Genomic DNA, 21596 nt, shown 5'->3' with positions numbered 1-21596 from the left:
GCCCAAACCGGTTCACGTGAGAACGTTTCTGGAGTGGAATGTGACGCTGGGAGGAATTTTACCCTGGCAAACCAACTTCCGTAGTTTAATGAAATAAAATCTGCAGCAGAACCCCTTTTTCATATGGCATCTTATTCACATCTCCAAAGCATAAACAGATGAAGCAGCAATCTGGCTGATACAGAGGTGCAGGGGGCCTGAGGCATTGATGGAGACCTTCTGCCTCCTCTTACCTGACTTGTACAGGTGGGGAAATCAGCTGAGGGCTGGGTTTCCTGAATGATGTCCACCATGGTCACAGAGCCCAGTGGGCTCGGGGCTGGGTCAGAATCCAGGGCTCAGGCTCCACCAGCTCTAACTTGATTCCAAAACCTGGGCTGTCTAGGAATGGGCCCGAGAGAGCCCACGTAGTACCCCTGGCCTCTCCCCCTGGTCCACGTGCACAAGTGCGCGAGTTCCCTTTGACCCGACCCCATGGGCCTCCTTCACAGAGTGGCTGTTTCCCTCTGGCTGTCACTGCGGGGTGAGGGGCCACACTGGGGCACTCTGTCCCAGCTGGGAGTAGAGGTGTCTGGCCTCACTTACTCAGGGGGCTTCAAAGGACCAATGTGCAGCTTCTGCCTACACCAGGACTCCATTTCGGGGAAACCGCTGGGCCGGCTGTGCCTTAGAGACCCGCCGGGGCAGCACATCAGATATGACTAGAAATCAGTTTACCAGCCAAAGTGGGGTCCCCGCGTTGGGAGAGGGCAGAGCTGTATTCCTTGGGAGCCACCAGCTGGTACTGAAGCTCATTTAAGACAGAGCCAGAGTCGTTTCAACACTCATAGCAATTAAGGGGACGGGGGCCAAAAACACTGCATGCAGGTAGGCTAAATACATGTCACGGTGGGAATTTAGGGGGTTAGGCAGGACAAAGGGGAGAGAAAGAAAGAGGGGACGTGTGGAGGCAGGAGGCTGGGAAGGGAGAGGGAGGGTAGAGTACAGGGGAGGAGGGAGAGAGGGCAGAAGGGAGGGGAGGAAGAGACTCAAAGAAAAAACTGATACCTACCCACGGCTTACGGCTTTGGGCATCTGAATCCACTTGCTCACTAAGCAAAGGGCAGAGGTGGAGCTGCCTTCCCGAGACACGTGGTAAAGGATGGGGTGGGGACTTGGAACCTAAGCACACACTGGAGGGGGCGGGTCCGTGCGCACCGGGGTCGGGGGAGCGCGGTGGTGACGGCTGGTGCTGCCCGGGTGCGGGGCCGGAGCGCTGAGCCCAAGGAGGCCAAGACGCGTTGGTGGTCCACGGAGGAGACACGGGACGGGGGCTGCCCGGGGAGGGGAGAGCCGCAGAGTGTCTGGCAGGCGCCCCGCTTCGATGCAGGTGAAGCCCCTCCCGCCCCGCACGCCCGCTCCAGCCTCTCTGAGCGCCTCTCCACGCACACACTTCCTCGCAATCTTCCCCTCGCCGCCCCGCCGCCGCGGGTGACGGGCAGGCGGATGCTGAGCCCCGGGCTCCAGGGTGAGGTGGGCTCAGCCGAGCGGAGGTGAAGTCGGCCCACTGGCCGATTCTCAGGGAGGGTGTGGCGGCCACGCAGTAGACGGGCCCCGAGATCCATCCCTCTCGTGCCCCGCGGCTGGACACCACCGCGTCTGCCTGCGTCGGCTCTGTGAGGCCACTTCCTCAGAAGGCAGGTGGCCGAGCCTGCACTTCTCATCAGCACTGTCCCTGGGCCCGCAGAGGACAGAGCAGCAGAGCTCACGGGGCAAAAACCTGAGCTCAGGCAGCCAGCCCCGGGGGAACAAGCTGTTCTGTGCTAATCACCGCTGTCTGGGAAAACAGGGTTCATCCTTACACCCACTCAGCCTGCCCTTCTGCTCTGGTTTTTGGCCCCAGGTCACTCGTGGCCACTCCTGCCCATTGCCTAGGGGCTACTTAGATGCGTCACAAACACGGGGGAAACCCATGATTCCCCGACTCCAGCTCCAGGGACAATCCAGCAGGGATGAAGTCTACGCAGCTGACCGTCCTTGTAAGGCAATGGTCCTGTCTGCAGAAAAATGCACATGTGCTCAATCACACATACACAACCGCACGCTCACAACCTCGTATGCAATTCCAGGGGCCTCGGAAATCCCTGCAAGAGCCTCTAACATCATTCATACGATCCAAGCTAACACTGATCTTTACTCTGTGCCAGAGACTGCGAAGCACGTCACAGAAATTGTGACGTATAAATGAATAAGCAACACAGAAGACGCTGGGACCCTTCCACTAGAGCTTCATAACGCTGGCAGTTATTACTGTCACGATTCACTATCCAGGACCCACACTGGGATTCCACCATGACACTACTTCAGGAACGCTCCTCTCAAATGCAGTGGCCCTGCAAGGGTGACACTGAAGTCTCCCATCACCTCAGCCTCGTACCAGCTCCTGTGACTGGGGACAGACTGGCGACAGACAGGAGCAGGAGGGCACCCAGAAAAAGAAATGACCCAGAGCAAAGATAAAGTGGAGCGCTAGAGAAAGGAGAAGGAACCCATACAGATAATTTCCATCCTCTTCCATGTGCAGATGAGGAAACTAAGGCCCAGAGGATTAAAATACATAGACTTCATGTCCCCAGTAGTGTTGCCAAGGACAGGAAACCCCGACTGGGCTCCAGGGTGGGAGCCCTGCCTGATGCACTAGCCCTCGTACAGTGGTTTGTGAGGAGCACAGGGTAAAGCACCGAAAGGGTAATCATCTGCATTGTACTATCCCCGACTGGTGATGACTCCCATCATCCCACATGCCTTTAGAAACAGTCATGAGAAGTGCTTACCAGGCAGCTGGCTCAACTCACGGCAACTACCATTAACAGATACCCCTTGGTTTAGCAATTTCCTTCTCTGTGGAATAAAGGGATAAGTCTAGACCAGTGGTTCTCAGAGTGTGGCCCCCTGACCACCAGCATCACCTGGGACATATGTCAGAGATGCAGAAACTGTAGGGGTAGGGCCCAAGCACCTGCATTTAACAAGCCCTCCAGGAGATGATGATGCGTATGTATGCTCCAGTCTGAGAGACACTGCTCTTGAACAGGTTTCCAGAAGTGTGTCCAGAAGAAGTGAGACGCTCTGCAGTCAAGTACGTTTGAGAGAAAAATGCACCGTCTCAGCAGATTCTAGATACACATTAGCACTGAGAAGTTTAAACAAACCTGTTTGACCTGATTTAATCCTGGGTTTCTCAAGTTTATCTGATCACATAATCGTTTGAATTACATAGCAGTGTTGAGAAACGCTGGTCCGGAAGGCCCCTTCCGGTGGTGACATATGGTGGATCCAGGAGGCTGAGGCATGCTGACACAGCATCCAAGTTCCCAGCTCTTAACAAAACTAATTAGGGCTGGAAGAAGATCACCAGACCAGCTGGTACCCTGGATGTCTAATCTATCAGGAGCAGTGACGATAGTCTTACCTTTCCTAATGCAGGTGCTGTACCTGAATGCAGATTTCCCAGCACCACAGTCAGAACGAAGCTTCCTCTCCTTTTAAAGGCATGGATATTCTTAGGCAGGTTTCTACCACTGTCCCCAAGAAGGAGCCCTGAATACCCTGCCAGGGCCTTCCCAGCATTGAGCCATTGGCCGCCAGCCACTCACACACTGTTTAATTATAAGGAACTCTGCCCCACTGACTCCAGCTCTAAGGATCCGCTCTTACGCAGCATCACCAAGTAAAGCATGTCAGGGCCCACGGCAAACTTCGTTGCAGGCTGCCAGGCTGCGGAGGGGCTGCCAAGCCAGAAGCACACTCTGGTCTAAGAAACTCCAAACTCACCAAATAGACTGGAGTGATAATTACAATACAAACAAGATGATCTTCTTTATGGGACTAATTATAGGATTCTTTTAAACAGCAATCCTCCCCATTTCTAATAAAGCATTCACCCAAACTGGAAGAACAAGGTCTAGACCTTGTCGAGGTCTAGAAGTAGAGGAATTCCTCTCCTTCATGAAATGAGGCCCGTGAGGCTCACCCCCTAAAGGAACGACCACACCCATCGGTCCCCTCTGCCCCCTCACACTCTTTCCTAGCAGACGAGGAGGACACGAATGCAATCAGCATTCTTTTCTTTACGCTACTTGTTTAGCGCCTAATACTCCTTGCCTAGGGCAATTAAACAAGTTGCCATCACCTAGACAAAATGTCAAGATTTACACAAACCGAACCCGGTTCAAAGGTTTAAGTTTGCCATCTGACCCACCCGGAGAGCTGGGGAGAAGGCCACGCCCCAGCCCAACCCAGTGACCCCCGCCTGATCTCCCAGTCTGAACGGTGGGATGGTGCCGAGGTCTGAGCCCAGGCAGCGACAAGGTCTAGACCTGAAAAGCGAGGTCCTAGGGCTGTTGAGTACCTCCTGCTAAGACCAATCAAGGCTGGGCTTAATTAAACATAAGCCTTCAGGGTTAGTTTTCTCTCTTGGGCTTTTAGACTCTTTCCCCATCTGTCCCAAGCACAAACCAGGCTCTTGCTTCCAAACAGGCAGGTGAAATGTGCTCAGACATCCCAGAAATTCACTCAAGACGCCACTCGGGTCGAGGGCACCCAAGCGTGTAACACCCCGTGTCAGGTTAAGTCCACAGTGGTTGCTTGTCGTCCATATTTAATTTTGTCAGACTGTTAATTTTTAACTATGTTTGCTATCAAGGGCCATTAGAGATCTCCAGGAGCCGAGCTCGGTGAAGCGAGAAGCACTTCGTGGCAGAGTGGATGAGTCTTGAAGTTGGGTTGTCCCACTTTGCCATCCTGTCACCGAGTTCTGGCCTTGCCCACTGGCAGCACAAATCTTGAATAAAACATGATCCCATTTGGAGCTGATTTTCCTTTTTACCCCTGTCACAATTGGTTTTCTTCACGGAGTTCACTTTCTTTCTCTGGAGGCTACATTTTACATTTCCAAAGTTTCTTTGTAGCCTTGGTTTTGTTTCCCAAGCAGTTAGAATTCACGTGCTTTCAGATGGTATCTGGGTGACTATTCCCACCATAGGAGGCCAAACACCCTGGGTGGACGGCCAGCTGACCCCACCTGAGCCTGCCCTCAGCTCACACCCCGGCGACAGGCTGCCCTTCTGGCCCGGCTCCAGCTGCTTCTCTTCTTTACCAAAGAGTAAAGCCTGGACCCTTAGGTTTCTGCTGGCGGGGTACCAGTCCTGAGTCCCTGCATCCTAAGTGCTTCTTAAGCTACAAAGGCGCTCAGGAGCCTCTGGGCCACACCTGAAGTTCTGACCCACCCCCCAAAAAAAAGAAAGAAAAGAAAAGAAAAAGAAATGAAAGAGCTATTTTAACAGTAATTACTACTCTATGCCAAGCGCTTTACTCTTTCCCTCAAAATAACCCCAGAGAACAAGTGTTCATTCTTCCTACTTTATAGATGAGGAAACTGAGGCCCAGGGAGGTTACACAAAAACAAACAAACAAACTTGCCTAAAATCCCAAAGTTAGCAGAACGGATGGAAATTGTCATTAAAATTCGACCTGCCGGATTTTAAACACTGAGGGTCCGATTACATGCCAGGCCCTCGGCACATCCCGTTGTATGGGTGGACCGCTCAGCAGTTAATAATCCCGAAGGGGAGGCAGGCTCACAAACAGCACTTACAGGGGAGACTCACTGAGACTCGGGGACGGGCTCTCCCTGCTCATGAGGTCGGGGGGCACACACACAGCATCTAGGGAGCGTAGCTTTACAGAGGAGCAAACGGAACACGCTTAAGAAACCTGGAAAACACAGCGCACCAAATGAAGGCAATCCTGCTGCCGCCCCCCAGTCAGGAAAGCCGCCCAGTATGGGGAAGGCTGGGCCTCAGTGGCGAAGCAGCAGCTCTGGCCAAAGGAACAACTAGACCCAACAACTCTGGAAGAATGGTTCTGGACTGCTTCTGAGGGGCCAGCGAGGACGGAGTCAAGGTTTGTGTCGCTGCTTTATGAAGAGGATCCTTAATTCTTCAAATACCAGACAGCAGAGGAGGGGAGGGAAGGGATGGATGGGACAGAGAGGGTAAAAAGGGACAGAGAATTTGCTTGGCCAGGAGTTGGCCCCCCTGGGGGTTGGTTCAGCCACAGGACTATGATGAGAATAATATCCCCCCGAGGCACAAAATGTAACCCCATCGCCCGGAAATGAGGCTGGGGCAGAACCCTAGCGGAAGGACTGTAGAAAGAATGAGCTAGAAAGCCCAGGGACGAACAGGCCGGGTGACCAGCAGCTGGAGAGTTCAGGGACAACAGCTCTGAGTGAAGCAACACACACGAACCGTTTGGTCTCTCCGGGAATCCAGCTGTTTCCCACTCTTGATCTATTTCCTGTCAGGGACAGGTTTTCTTCCGACAGGCGTGTCCGGGCCTGGCTGTAGGGACTTCCTCCGGGGGACAAGTTCTCCCAGCGCTGGCACAAGCTGCAGGGACCACACTGCTGGACGCAGGGCAGGCGCCGTCGCTCGGTGATGTCGGCGGCTGTCATTCGATGCCCCATCTTGCTCACCTATTCCTCATTCACTCTTTCCAGCCTCTGGCCTTTCATTTGGCTGCAGCCATGAGGACTCTGCGGCCCCATTAGTGTCAAGACAGGCTAGACGTCCTTAGTGTTTGAACTAGCACAGCTTCGTGGGTCGTGGGCTTTCTTCTCCTTGAAGATTCAAATGCTCCTTAAAAGGCTAACGCTTTCTAAGCCCTTACTGTGTGCCAGGCACCCTGTTAAATGCTTTAACACGAGGGACGATTAGCCCCACTTTCGGTTAAGGAGCTTGTTCAGTCGAGGTCACGGAGCGTGTAAATGGCAGCGCCTGTGTCTGACCAGGTAGCCCCAGCAGAGGCCAGGCCTCGAGGGGCCGGCAGAGAAAGAGGCCCCCCTGTGGGGGGAGAGGGGCTGGGAGAAGAAAGGGGGGCCCTGTGCTCACTGGGGGCTGGCGCTGGGAGCACCGCGCCTGCCCCGCCTGCCTTCAGGCTCCTATGGGAGTCAAGCCAGATGCTCCTAGGTGACCAGAAAGCCAAACAAAAAACAGGGAACTAGACAAGGCTGGTGCGTGCAGGAGACGGAACACCAAGCAGCGGTTCCTCCCCACCCTCTGACCTTCACGGAGCTGCAGGTTTAGAGAGAAAAGTAAATGTCAGAGGATTAATAGTTTCATTTACGGCTGAAAACAATTCAGAGCCTTGAGCTGAACGGCCTCAAAGACAGCGCTGCAGTCCCTCGAAGCTGTGGTCTCTGGGCCGGTCGCAAGCCCCGGGCTGCAGGCAGACAATACCCGTTCGGGAAGGCCGGGCCTCCAGAACGAGGGCGTCCGCGTTGAGCGTGGGTGCCGCACCGGAGGCGCACAAGCCGGGCGCGCATCTCCCGACCCCGCCCCGCCCTCCGACAGGCTGGCCGGCGGGTGAGGGGCGCAAGCTGCCTCCCGTGGGCTCTGCTCGCGGGCCCACCCCTGCAGCACTGGCTACCGCCTTCTGAACAGGAGGGAGAAGCTGAGAGATCAAAGTCCTTCCCGAGCCGGGTGCCCACACGCGCCTGGGTGGGAAGCACGGCCGCCCTGCCGCCGGGGCTGTGCTCGCCCGAGTCCGCACTCACGGCCGCCCTGCTCCCCGCGCCCTCGAGACGCTACCTCTCCCCGGCTCCGGACTTAAACCAGACTGACGCCGGCCCGGACCTCCTCCTTCTTCTTCATCTCAGTATTCGCTATGGGGCACAGGGACAGAGGAGATGCCTAATGAGATGTGCTTTAAAGAGAAGTTCACAAACGCAGTTCTCAGAAGCTGCACAGTGAACGCCTGGCCGGGGGCCCCGCAGTCAGGTCACCCGTGCACCATCCTAGGCCCCTCTCTCCTCCACGATCTCGCTTCCCTATCTGCCTGTGTCTTCTCCCATGGTTCATTCTGGTATTTGTTTTAGGTTTAGCCTTTAAATTTTTTCCAGTGTGTCACAAGGGACCTCCCTAGGGGCACGTCTTGCCCCGGGAAGTCCGTGGTATGATTTTAAAGCCTTTTGTTTACGTGCCGGTGATGCATTGAATGGTCACAAGCTGCTCAGCAGCCCTGGGAGAAGGTCTGCTGTTCCTTGGGGCCACTGGGGCCTCTGAGGAAGGGACAGGCAGTCAGGACTTGCTCTCTCAGTCCCACTTACCTGCACAAGTTTCAGGCCCAACAGTATGATGCTGGTCAAGGGTAAATAGTATCGTTTCTAGAGTGTCGTGAGGACAGTGCATTTTATTGGCTTTCGCTCAGCCCCATCAGCAACAAGACTAAAAGCAAAAATGAACCCAGACTTAAAAAGCTGAGATGTGTGAATATGAGGTGAAAGGAACTGTCTGGACATTCTCTTCGGGGCGTAACTTTCCTAAAAGTCGTGAATGAAACCTTCCTCTGCTGTTCCCAGGGACTCACATAATATATTTAATAAACTTCGAATACCAATGACGGTGAAAGTAAGCAGGATGATCATTTCTTACAATGTTAACCATCTTCTTAGAAATCGGATGCTCTCAGAAATAGATGTTCTTTCGTCCCTAAAAGTAAAAAGGCAGTCCCTGAAGCTTACAGTCCGATTACGTTATCCAGTAATTCTTTAAAAAATGGGATTTGATGTCACATAAGCATCTTGAATTTAGAGATGGAGGCACGCGACCACAGATGGAAGCTGGGCAGAAGTAGAAATATGATGCAACTCCTTTTCGATGACAGTTTCTGTCTCTCCTGGGTCCTTCCTTCTGGATCAGACAGACTGGAAAACACTTCCACCCTTGTTGAAGCGAGATCTCCTGGCAGATGTGACACATGGATGCTAGAATGAGAATCTTCCAATATGCAGCTCTTGAGGGTTCAGGAGCCCAAGAAGATACGAGCAGCAGTGAGGCCTCGGCTCTGGACCAAGTGTCCCTGGGATGCTGAGTCCTTCTCGCATATAAGGTATACTGAGTGTCATGGGCCCAGCTCTCCCAAAATCTGAGATAACATCTTAGCTCCAAAATCGCATCAGCATGAAAACAAAACGCTGCAGTCTACTTGAGATCGTTTTTTCTCTAATTAAAATTTTTATTGAAATCTCAAACGTTACCAAGAAATAGTTTTTGCAAAAGGGGGAAGAAATAGCTAACAAGCAAATTCAACATGGGAGCTCCCTCTGCTGGTCTGCAGTAGGTTGATATGTTACAAACACATTCCCAGAGACAAATCTAATTTGCTGGAGAAGTGGACAAAAGACAGGTGTGTTGGGCTTTGCCTCAGGAGAGAAACACTAGAAGAAAAAAAAAATCCACGTCTCAAAACAGAGCACAACATCACTAAGAAAAGCAAAATTATTTAAAAGCTGATCTCCAAAGACATAATACGATTTCCAAAACAAAAATGGAATTAGCCACTAAGAGGACGCTCCATTTTGGTCTCCCCTCTGCTCTACCTCCAGTTAATAAAAATTCTCTCAGGCCCTTTGGGTGAAGGTTAAGTTCTGATCCCCTCGTCTCTGTCTCCAAGTCTCTTCTTACAGGCTTCTCATCTAGTTAGAGAAGAAAGATCCAAGGAGTCACTGGAACAAGGCCTTTCCAAAATTCCATCAAAGGATTAGTCTTTGGTGAGCCAGCACTGAGGTGTGGAAAGAGCTGGGAGTCAGGTGGCCTGGCTCTGGTCATGGCAGAGCCACTTGCGACTTTGGACAACTCTCTCCTCTTCTCCAGTCTGTTTCCTCATCTGTAAAATGGGTCAGACCAGCTGATCTGTCAAGCCTCTCCCAGTTCATTCTAAGATTCTCACCCTGGACAAAGACACTTAAATGACCATATTTGTTCATCAGTCTTTAGGATACAGAACCCAAGCTTGCACTGGGAATGACCCCAAACAAGAAGTGGGGTTGAGCACAAGGGTCTCACTGGTATCAGAAGAGAGTCCCATCAACTCTAGGACTGACGTGGCAGTACCAGGTGAATTCCTGGCTGGGAAAGCCTCAAGGTCAAGGAAGAGCTCACGGGGAAGGTGCCACCATGAGCGATACATCCCAGTAAAGCATTAACGGTTGAGTCCATGTAATCTTGGCACTGTCTCTCCTCATCCTTTCTCACAATGGCCTGGGCTTTCTGATCTCTTAAGACTTTTTAGCTCCTTCTCCCACCATATCCCCAGAATGACTTTTGATTTCATCCGTTATATGAATGAAGCAAGGACAAATTACCCAGACATCACGGCCAAATGCTACCATTCGCAGTCTTTTTTGGCCACTGTCAATTCCTGCTTTTCCAGGACGGTGGTGAAAGGCTTTGGTGCTGATTAACCAAAAGCCATGGATATTTAGACGACTAGGCAAACTTGGCACCATTTCATGGTATTATTAACATTTGCCTCAGCTGTCAATTGACCTGTATCTAGGCAGTCCAGGAAGAGGAAGAGGTGGATCACGTATCCCCAGATGGCAGGGGTGGGCCACAAACAGAGGGGACTTTTTGAGTTGTTCCAAGGCATCTACAAAATAATCTAAGGTCACTACGAGCATTCTGATAACTCAGCAGAAGGTATCAGCCCGTCTCCTTTCCCTTTCCCTTTGCCCTCCCCTGCTACCTGCCGTTGCAAGGGTGACCAAGCACTGACACGGACAAAGGTGGAAAAAGCAACAGGGAAGGAAAAGCAGAAAGCACAGCGAATCCAGAAACTGGGTCATCAGTCTCGCAAGAAACCCCGTTACTTTGTTTTCTGTGCCAAATACTCTCACCACCACCACCTTTTTCCTCACTACTTGTACTACTTTCTACCCCCTTCTTCCAACACAAAGGGTGATCACTTCTGAGGCCCAGGCACCAGGGCCTTCTCTTTGTAGTTTGCCTGAATGGTCCCTGGGAAGCTGGGTTGTCCGTGCACATACGAGGCATCGACAACTCAGCTGAGAGAGAATGGAAGGAGGTCCAGCTAAGAACACTCCTGACCCCATGGCCTGCCTGGGAGACCCTTGCTGGGGCCCCTTGTAGGTGTCTTGCACAACACGGTAAGTTGTGTACGACATAAGACTTTTAATTCAGAAGGGTCTTCTGGGAAGCTGTTTATTTCATCCAGCCTGGTACACAAACACTAAGCAAAACAAACAAAAACCCCACCTGTTCAGGCTGGTAATTTTTTAAAAACAGGCTTTCCTGCTTTTAGAGGAGTTACACATGCAGTAAGACAAATGAAAGCTATATTCTTTCTATCTTATTTGTTATTATTGATCATCGCGCTGAATCCTAACCTTGATTACTACTACTTGTACTAAAAGCAAAGCTAAGAGAAACATCGTTTCCAAGGGAAGAGAAAGCGTTGGTATGTAGACAGTAATCCTTGTGAAGAAACAGCGGAGTTTGTTTATAAAGCTCAGGCTATTCTTAACTAAGAAAGAAAGCTGATCAGAAGAGATACCTCTACCTTGACCGATAATTACATTTAAGACGCTATATTGGTACCTGCTTTTCTACAGGGTCTCTTAAAAATGGAAAAAAGGAACCCTTAATCTCTTCCTTAACACATGTAATGATAGCACATGATAGCTCCCAGCTTGCTCCTTCGTCCCTAGAGCTCCCAGAACACAAGAGAAGAGATCTCAGTACACGGGAGCACACATTAACATATGTAATGATAGCACATGATAGCTCCCAGCTTGCTCCTTCGTCCCTAGAGCTCCCAGAACACAAGAGAAGAGATCTCAGTACACGGGAGCACACATTAACATATGTAATGATAGCACATGATAGCTCCCAGCTTGCTCCTTCGTCCCTAGAGCTCCCAGAACACAAGAGAAGAGATCTCAGTACACGGGAGCACACATTAACATATGTAATGATAGCACACGATAGCTCCCAGCTTGCTCCTTCGTCCCTAGAGCTCCCAGAACACAAGAGAAGAGATCTCAGTACACAGGAGCACACGCAGACAGGTAGCTCTTGTAACAAACGCACGCCTTCCTCTGCAGCCCTTCCCGGCAAGGCGCACACGTCTCTGCTCTCGTGACACCCTCTAGCTGGCTGGGGAGGTGACCTGGGCCCAGTCTCTCGTGTGTGATATGAGGGTGAGATCATTAAGGAAGAGAGAGGTGTTGTTTGGGGGCAAACATCAGGCAGTGGGTGATGTCATTGCTGTCAGACGGTCCTCGGAAGTCCTGGAGGAGTGTCAGCTCGATTCAGAGGGGATCAGTAATCTCTTGAAGGCGGATCTGTTAGCTGGATAGGGGTTAGTTGTATGGTGTGCCCTGGGGAACCAGGTTTGAAAGGGCTGCTGGTGGAGTGAAGTCGTGGCCGATGGGTATGAATTACCTGGGCATGCAGTGAGGCGGGGTAGGTGAAAGCAGGAGGTAGAGCAGGCGCTAGCTCCGCTGGGTACAGAGGGTACGGGGCCCACACTTCAGGGCTACTGGGGTAAAGTGCAGGCACTGTGAGCTCATCTGCAAGAAAAGAATAAGGGAAGAGTTAGTGGTTACCAAACAGCTGGCTTCAAATCAGAAACAAAACACCCAGTGTAGCCCCGAGCCCCAATCAATGTCAGAAGTCAAGTCGCTCTCATTCTTTCAATAACCTGTTGTCTTCGGTCCCCCAAACACTAATAAGCAGGAGAATGGTAAATACGAAATGGACAAAAAAAAAAAAAAAAAAAAAAAAAGGCAAGAAATCTGCTTCCTGTCTGGCCTGCTGAGATCTCAGGCCCGGGCTCCACCCTGGACACTCTGATGTCTTTCCAACTGTAGCTCGGGGGAACCCACGAACAGTGGGGACTTCCTGCACCAAACAGCAAACGGGGTCCTCCGAGGAAAAGAGGAAGAAAGAGAACCAGTAGGCGATCTCCCGTGAAGACTCACTGCAGAGCCTTTGGGAGAACAGTGGCTGACCGGCAGGACGGCGACAGACCAGAAGAACTGGAGGACTTTTCTGTTAATCGGCATAATTACCATTGACAAATATCGGGATCATCAAGCCTTTTCTGTTTAGAAGCACAAGGCCAGACACTGTGCCTATAGGGCATTTAAGGTGTTAAAAGTTCAGAGAATGGAAGTGCAAAGCCTGGGGCATGCTGGTTAAAGTTAAGCTCCAGAGATCCAAATAAGGACGTTCACAATTGCTGTTTACACAGATTTTATTTTCTAGGGGAAAAAAGATGAGTCATGTTGCCAACTGACTGGTCTAAATGGTCCTCGTGGACCTCCGATTCCACTCAGGTCAAGCCGCAGTTTGCCAGGTTGAAGGGCAAGTGCCGGGCCTCAGAATGGATCAGGAAGCAACCCATTAAAGTAACAGCAAACACACAAGGGAGCGTCTCAGCAAAGGCAAAAATAACCTCAGTCAATAGTTCTGAATCTGGAACCCGTGAAGCAGCGATCTCGATACGTGCTTTTATCACCTGTCAAAGCCTGACATCAAGTAGGTCCGGATGCTCCCCAGAACCACCGAGGAAGTCAGGAAAAGGTGACCCGGCAAAGCCGTCAGTGCCTGTGCCATTCAGGACGTCCCAGAAGTGTACAGTGCACGTGACCCAGGGTCAAGAGAGTCTCTTCACTCCCTCCCACCATCTAAAGCCAGTGCAGGCCTGCATTCTAGGTCTCCCCCATCTCCCGCAGTTCTGACCCCGGGCAGGGTTTTCAGCGTGGGAAGGGGGTTAGACACAGAAAACCGCTTTGCTGAGTGTGACGTGGGGACCGCTCTACAGAACCAGCGGAAGGCAGCTGAGGCCACGCGCGCCTGCGCCAGCGGACAGGGTGTGCGCACGGCTCCTGTCGCCCGCCCGCGTGCAAGAGCTTCCAACGGGCTGAGAGACGGTCCAGAGCCGGCCGATGAGGACGCGTCAGGGGGCAGCTGGGGATGCCCTAAGGTGGGGTCGTATACGTGGCCGCCCCGACTTCCTCGCTCAACAAGGCAGTTGAAACGACCTCAAGACTTGGTGATGGGAACACGGATGGCCTGTCCATCTAGGCAGGGAAGCCTAGGCCCAAAGAGCAGACTAATAGTCATTATCTGGAGAGGGAAATACCAGCATCATAGCCCTCTTTAGAACAATCAGGTCTATACCACCTACTTCCAGTTCTAGGGTGTGTAGGTGTCTGCAGTTTCTGTAAGGAAATTCCTTACAGAGGGGTTAAGAGAACGCTTCACGGACCCCCGTGTTTCCCGTCGTGATGAGACCACACGATGTCCCTTAGAGCAACAACTCTTGTGACAGCCCAGCTCGTGGAAACCAACTACCGCCAGAACCAATGCCTCAGATTTTAAACAACCATTCTCGGGAATGGCAAGCTATTACTGTTGCTGTTATTGTTATTTCAGCTACCATGCTATTTTAAGACACTGAGTCTTTTTTTTTTTTTTTAAAAAGGCAAGAGTCTCAAGACCTAGCACACACTAATTTCTTAGCCCACGCTCGTCCAGCCCCACTGTGACGGCACAAGACTATCAACAGCATCACAGGGGCTGTGCTTGGTCTGCAGCCTGACTGGCTAAAGGTGAGGCTGGCGGCAGGACACCCCGGGGCTTCCTTTAGAAAGGTTTTAAAACGTGTGTCTTTTAAGATATCTGATCCTAAAGAGAGAAGAGTCTGGGTTTCAACCTCAGCCTGATGGAATTTATGATTTCCATATATTTCCACATTTTATCCTAAAGCATGACTTCACACTGGGCCTATACAGATGCTTGGAGACAACTCACTGATTGATATTTGCATAAAACCTAGCCCAGCTGAATGGGGGGCCTGCTTCCAAATCCTCTAAACCCAAAGCTGCAGAGTAATAGCATATAGTCAGGCAGTGCAGCAGAGGCCTAAAAGAGACTAGGGGAAACGCACACGGGATAAACCCCTTCTTCCATCTCCTCTCAGGATGGAATCTGGAGTCACGGTCCGGAGGAGGAGGATGCACCCAAAATATGTCAGCGGTAATGCTCTGTGTTGGTGAGAACTGGGAGAGGACGGCAGGGAGCGGGTTACTGACGGCACGTGCTGCGGGCAGGAGCCACATCTTACTCAAGTCCGCACCCCTGGGCCAGCTCTGACCCTGGCATTTAGCCTGCGGTAATGCCTGTTGTACTGAACAGTCCCCGACAGAAAATCCTACAAGTTGTTTAGAGATACACCACTGTTTTCTTTGTTAAAGGAACTGAGGGAATATCCATAGGAACTAGATCTAAAATTTCTCAATCCTTGCAGTATTTGTCATATCCACCAAAAAAAAAAAAAAAAAAAAAAACCAGAGCAAAGGCAGGCTCAAACAAGAGCAAGTGTTTTTGAGCAAGAATCTTCAAAGTGAAAAATAAAAGCGATGGAACCTTTCTTCAAACGTGTTTCCCAGAAACTCTTGTTTACTAAAAGTGCAGCGGTTTGGGTTGACTTGCTGGTGGTCGTGGGGATGGCTGGAGGACCTCCACCCCTGTTGAGTCCCCAAAAAGTACAGCAGGGTTCCGGAGAAAACAGCTTGAAAACCGCTCCTACAGCTGCTCTCACTCAGTGACCGGTTTTTAAAGTAAGCGCCTCTTCAAAATCTCGGAAGTCTGAATTCATTCCTGTAGCTCCTGGAAACCCAGCTGAGAGAGGATGGGCGGGTGGGCAATGAGTAGCCAGAGCGGGGTGGGGAAGAAAGAAGGAACAAGGAAACACCTGGGAGGGAATGAAATAGGCTCTCTCGACGAACTTCAGTGGCCAAGGTACCTTGAGCCCCTGGAGGGCCCAGGGAGAACCTGAGAGAGCTTTAATGGCCTCGCAAACGAGGTGTTGATAAATCTGACCCAAGCAATACAGCAGGTAAAAAAACAGGAAGAAAGGTAAACAACCCAGGTGGAGCTATTCACTCCCTCCCCCGTGTTCCCAAGCCATAGCTTCCCACCAGCACCGCAGCTTCCACAGGTGCTCCCGGCACCAGCAAAATCAGCGGCAGCTGGGAGCACGGGGTGGGGGGGTGGGGGGGAAATGCAAATTCTCGGCTCCACCCCAGACCTACTAAACCAGAAATTCTGCCCTCCAGGTGATTCCGATGCATGCTGAAGTCTGAGAACCACTGTTATCTTCCGACTTGTCTTTCTTATTCTATTATTAGCTGCTTGAGTCAAGTGTTAGGCATTTTGCTTTCCAAGGGCTCAGGATAGTACCTGTTACACAGTTATCTGTTGAACAAATGAATGAAACACTCCAGGAGAGAAAATGCTAACAACAGCGATAATCCCGGACTTGTTTTGTGAGTGAAACTGGAGGGTCAAAGCAGACCCAGCCTGACATCCCTTGCTTGGCTCAGAGCCACCCACGAGTGACAGAAGCACACAGGCACAGCAGAGGCAGCCGGCCGGGGTCAGGATCACACCGGTGGGAAAGCAGCCCTCACGGACGCCTGCATTTCAGCATGAGGCTGCAGACTCCCCCAAATGGCACACACTCTCCTTTGATGGAAGAGGGTAGTGAGCTGCATAAGCTTTTTGCATCTGTAAGCTTTTTGTTGCTAATGTGATCTTGAGAAAATTACAGCAGCTAGAGACAGGTTTTACACAGCACAAGCCCTCTGTACGACTCGCCGGTGGAAGGAGCAGGTGCCAGCAGAGCTCAGGTGGGCTTCACCTTCTGGAGTCACTGCTCAGCCTGCTCCGACTTAATAGGACGGGAAGGCTGAAAAAAGAAGAGAAAGTTTGCTGCCCTAGGCCCACCGGGATGAACTGGAGTCAGGGAGGGGGTTAAGGTCCCCTAACAAAAGAGGCTCTTGACCACCCAGAGTGAGCCAGGCCCCAGTGGGCAGAAAGAGATCAGAAGCCCAGGGCTTTTGTCTGGGCCTAATCTGATCCTCCTGAGAGGCTGGGTCAATCCTTTCCCTTGGCGCCAGATCTGGCTACATCCTTTTCTCCTTTTGCACCTCTGAGGATAATGTTGTTGAGGGCTCACAATATACATCTGAATAGGCCTTTTTCTTAGCATAAGAGTATGCAACCAGGAGAGTTCAAACTGAATTCTAACCAACAAAGACTAGAAACTTCCCCAATTCCAACCTCCAATCCCTTTGAAAAGAAAGAACTGCAAAGTCTGATGAATGTTTAAACCAAAAGAGCTCATGAAGATCACCTAGTCTGCCTTTTCACCTGGATGAGGAAACAAGGATGCAGACAGGCGAAGCTTCCAGTCTAAGGTCACACTGAAACAGACAAAGATGAATGACTCTTAGAAACAACTGAGATAAATGAGGGACAAGGAGAATCTTTAATGGACGTAACCTTAGGATAGTTGCGAACACAAGGTCCAAGGACGTTGAAGTCAGTATTTACTTTGTCTCTTGGAGATTTCTATTTGGAAATATTCCACAGCGATCTCACGCTCCACGCGTCCGAAATGAAGCACACTCCCTCCAATGGCCTGTCTTCCTTGGTTCCAGATCTCAGTAAAAGATGCTGCTTAGCTGCCCAAGCCAGGGTGACCTGGAAGTCACCCCACCTTCCCTCACAGTCAGTCTTTCACCAAGGTCCTATTGAATCTATCCCAGCATCACTTTGATCCTAACTCCCACCACTGGATTACCGGAAAGGTCCACCTGACCGCCACACTGCACCTGGCTCAACTTTCAGAATACACAATTTAGTAATGTCACTCTCCTGCTTAAATAACCTTTCTATGATTTCTCTTTGCTCTCTGGACAGGATGTGACCATGGCCTAGAAGACCCCGCATGATCTCGCCATCATCGCCCACCTCTCCAGCCCCGGCTCTCACCTGGTTTTCCCTCCCGCTCTAGGATCCATCAGCCATTGTCCTGGCTTGACCGCACATGGTTCTCTCGCCACTTCGAGGTCTAGTACACTCTTTTTCCCTCTGCTGGGAGTGTTCTTTCCTTTCACCTGGCTTTCCTTTCACCTTCCCTTTCACCTCTTATTCATTCTTCAGAGGATTCCACTTAGATGTCACTTCCCTCGGGGTGGAGGGGAGGTGAGGCAGGCCTTCTTGAGGGCAATCAGTACCCTCTGTGTTCTGCTGCATTCCGCACCTCGCCTTCACAGTACTTACTTCTAGGGCTCTAAGTTCTCACCCTCTGCTTACCCGGGTGCCTACCACCAGAAAGTATCAAGAAGTCAACCATTTGCTCATACTTGATAAAATGAATGGAGGAAAAAAAAAAATACCTTGCCCTTCAGGAGGAAATGAACAAATTCTACGTTAATTCATTTCCGTGTGGGAGAGAAATAGGTACTGAAAGAGGATGAATGTGAGAGCATGCAAGTGCTGCTTTTTAAATAAGATTACATTTCAATCCTGTTTTAATAACACCTATTTTCATACTTTTTATACCCAGCTGCTGAGAGCTTGTACGTCATTATTCCGGATCCTCATTGAAAGCTCTGGAGAAACGGGCAAGGATGGGTGTCTTATTTTAATGATGACAAAAGATCTATCCAAGGTCTCATAGCTAACTCATAGCGTCTGAACTGGGATTCGAATCCAGGTCTCATGTCTCATGGTTCAGGCTCCCTGTCACATAGCATCCTGTCCTCCCTGACATGGGGACGTCCCCACTACTGGTGGTGGTGACAGGCCCCTGGAGAGCAGGTGGTCTTCATCTCTAGCTTTTAGCATACTCAGTTTACTAGAACAAACTCAGGGACAGCGTCCTCCAGGAGAGCTTGCCTGAGAGATGAAGAATTTGGCCAGAAAAAACAGCAGCCATGACACAGAAGACCCAAGATTGATGAAAAATTCCAAAGAAAAATAAATCAAGGATTCTGTTAAGCAGTCAACTCCTACTCACATACCTCTGCAAGTAGTTGATCCAAGTTTGTTAAGTAAACCCTTGAAAAACCAGCCTTAAGAGGCCCACTCTTTTGAGGGCTATCCCATTAGGACATGCTCTTCTGGTGTGAGGGCTAAGAATACAGCCCACTCCCCGTTTCTGTGGCAGAGCAAAGTGCACATAGCTCCTGCAGAGGTCTGAACAGTGTCCTCCCCCCAAAATTCACGCCTGCCCAGAACCTCAGAATGTAACTTTTTGAACATATAAATTTTGGAAATGTAATTATTTTAAGGATCTCAAGATGAAATCATCCTAGATTGGGGGTTCGGGTAAATCCAATGACTGATGTCCCTATAAGAAGAGGAGAGGGGAATTCTCTGGTGGTCCAGTGGTTAGGACTCCACACTTTTCCTGCCAAGGGCCCGGGTTCGATCCTTGGTCGGGGAACTAAGATCCCACAAGCCATGCAACGGGGGAAGAAGAGGAGAGGACTTAGAGAAGAAGGTGAGGCGAAGATGGAGACAGAGGTTGGAATGATGCATCTACAAGCCAAGGAACGCCAAGGACTGCCGGCACCCCCAGAGGGTAGGAGAGAGGCACGGGACGGTTCCTCTCTCAGAGCCCCTAGAAGGAACCAACGCTGCGGATGCCTTGATTTCAGACTCCTGTCGTCCTAAACTGTGAGAGGATACATTTCTGTTGTTTTCAGCCACCCAATTGCTGGGAATTTCTTGTCACAGCCCTAGAAAACCTTCGGTTCCCACAAAAGGTCACATACTTCATTAGCTCTCCAAGAAGGTAAGTGTAGGGGAAGAATCAAAAGATTTGGTGAACGTAGAGAATGGGCTTGAGGACACAGGGAGGGGGAAGGGTAAGCTGGGACAAAGTGAGAGAGTGGCATGGACACATATACACTACCAAATGTAAAACAGATAGCTAGTGGGAAGCAGCCGCATAGCACAGGGAGATCAGCTCGGTGCTTTGTGACCACCTAGAGGGGTGGGATAGGGAGGGTGGGAGGGAGACGCAAGAGGGAGGAGATGTGGGGATGTATGTATATGTATAGCGGATTCACTTTGTTATACAGCAGAAACTAACACACCCTGGTAAAGCAATTATACTCCAATAAAGATGTTCTTAAAAAAAGATTCGGTGAAAATCTCAAAGGATGTGTTCAGCACCACTCAGGACAAATCACGACTGTAGTGTTTGTGTTCTGCACCGGGAACCAACCGTACTAAGTGCGGGAGACACCAGGAGAAATCAAGTCTGTGTTCAGCCCTCCTCCACTCTACCTGTTCTTTAATCCCGTCCTTGGCCACTTTCTTTGCTTCAATTACTAATTCTATTTAGGATAATTCATAAACCTACAGCTTTGATTTCCACTCCAACGCAGACATCCTAAACACATCCAAATCAACTCATACAAAAATGCACTCACAAATCAATTCCTCTTCTTACCTCTCCACATCCCTTTATCCCATTCATTCAGGTCCAAAGCCTCCTTCATTTCCCATATCCAAACCGCTGCTAAGTGCTAATACAATAAAGTACAACAGCAGTAGTAAAGTAGCTAATGTTTATGGAGCATATCTTATGTGCCACTCACTGTGCTAGTGTCCCTTGTGGAAGGTACTAACACCAGTCCCTTTATATTATGAGGAAACAGAGGCACACAGGTTCAATACCTAGCCCACTGGCTCACAGCAACTGACAGAACCAGGGCGTGGATCAAAGTCATCTCCATCCAGAATCCAGACCCTTCACTTCTCTGCCTCTCCACACTGATTACATTCCCTCTGTGCCTTTCTCACTATCTTTTCCCTTCCATCCCTACTTCTACCACCCAAATGCATGTTCCTTCCCACTTGGACTTTTAAACTGCCTTCCTAATAACTTCCGCTATCTCTCCACTCACATTTTTCTCTCATAACACACATTCCTAGAGCAACCCTTGAAACCTGCAGGCAAACCCAGACCAACAAAATATGCCAAGGAAATTCCAGAAGCAAGCTGGTCTTTATTCAGCTGGCCCAGAGTCACCTCCCCCCCAGTTAATGATATTCTGCCATGCCTCCGAGCGGTCACTGCTCTCCAGGTCCTGCTCTTTCCTTACTGTGCAGCTGGTCCCATGCCAAAATACCTTCCAACCCATGGTTTTAAAAGGATCTGACTCTTGATCTGAGAGTTGAAGGGAACCCAGAGAATAATAAGCTGGAAGAAAACTGTTCCTCGGGGAGTTGACTGAAGTCACCACTGTTATCTACTCTTGCTCGTCACAATGGGGCATTTTCATAGCTCTTCCTTCCTGAGACCTGCAACTGCAGGGTTGAGGGTCACCCAGAGCTTCCCCAGGCAATTCCCTTCCCAGACACAGCAATTGGACTTTGAGGGTGTCTCTCTGAGAGCCGGTCCTTAAGAAACTGACTGCAATCAAATCTGGATGTTTAACAGGAGCTCTATTTCCAGGAAACATTGGTTTCATATTACATAAACCACATGAAAACATTCGCCGAGCTCCACTCTGCTAGAGACCTAGGTAAGCTTCATGAGGGTAGAATACTCTCATGTATTCACTACTAGCTATTCCCTACTAGTGAACACTACTAGCTATATTCACTAATGTGCCCTTTCCCAGTGTCTGGAGCAAAGGAGACACTCAATAAACATTCCCTGAAGAAATAAACCCTCCCTTTTACACAGCACACCCCCTTTCTTCCTCTTTTCTAGTCCAGGACTGCACTCTCAGTTAAAATGTTTCTCCTGCCTCTTTTGCTGTCCAAACAGCCTTTTCCATCTGTGGTAGGTAATTTAATTATAAAGGGATTTCAGAATTGTACATAAGAGTGGCTGTGTGGCCATCTATGGGACTAGTCACATAACAAATGGTCATA

The 21596-nt window shown here is 50.3% G+C and overlaps 1 protein-coding gene across 3 annotated transcripts in view; it reads right to left on the bottom strand.

The window, feature by feature from the left end:
* The window catches only part of RBPMS (RNA binding protein, mRNA processing factor), a 181325-nt gene that overhangs the window by 7196 nt on the left and 152533 nt on the right, over positions 1-21596 (bottom strand). For 2 of the 3 annotated variants that reach the window (XM_059909375.1, XM_059909374.1), the window contains 2 exons: positions 12288-12415; positions 9034-9259 (listed from right to left, as the gene is read on the bottom strand). In XM_059909375.1, coding sequence (XP_059765358.1) covers positions 9128-9259; positions 12288-12415 — 260 coding nt within the window. In that variant the 3' untranslated portion in view covers positions 9034-9127. Of the gene's footprint in view, positions 1-9033; positions 9260-12287; positions 12416-21596 lie in introns of those variants that run through there. The other variant, XM_059909376.1, reaches the window with a different exon arrangement.

Source organism: Balaenoptera ricei, chromosome 21 (assembly GCF_028023285.1).
Source record: "Balaenoptera ricei isolate mBalRic1 chromosome 21, mBalRic1.hap2, whole genome shotgun sequence".
In the NCBI taxonomy this organism is placed as follows: Eukaryota; Metazoa; Chordata; class Mammalia; order Artiodactyla; family Balaenopteridae; genus Balaenoptera; species Balaenoptera ricei.
This window is presented reverse-complemented; position numbering and strand designations above follow the sequence as displayed.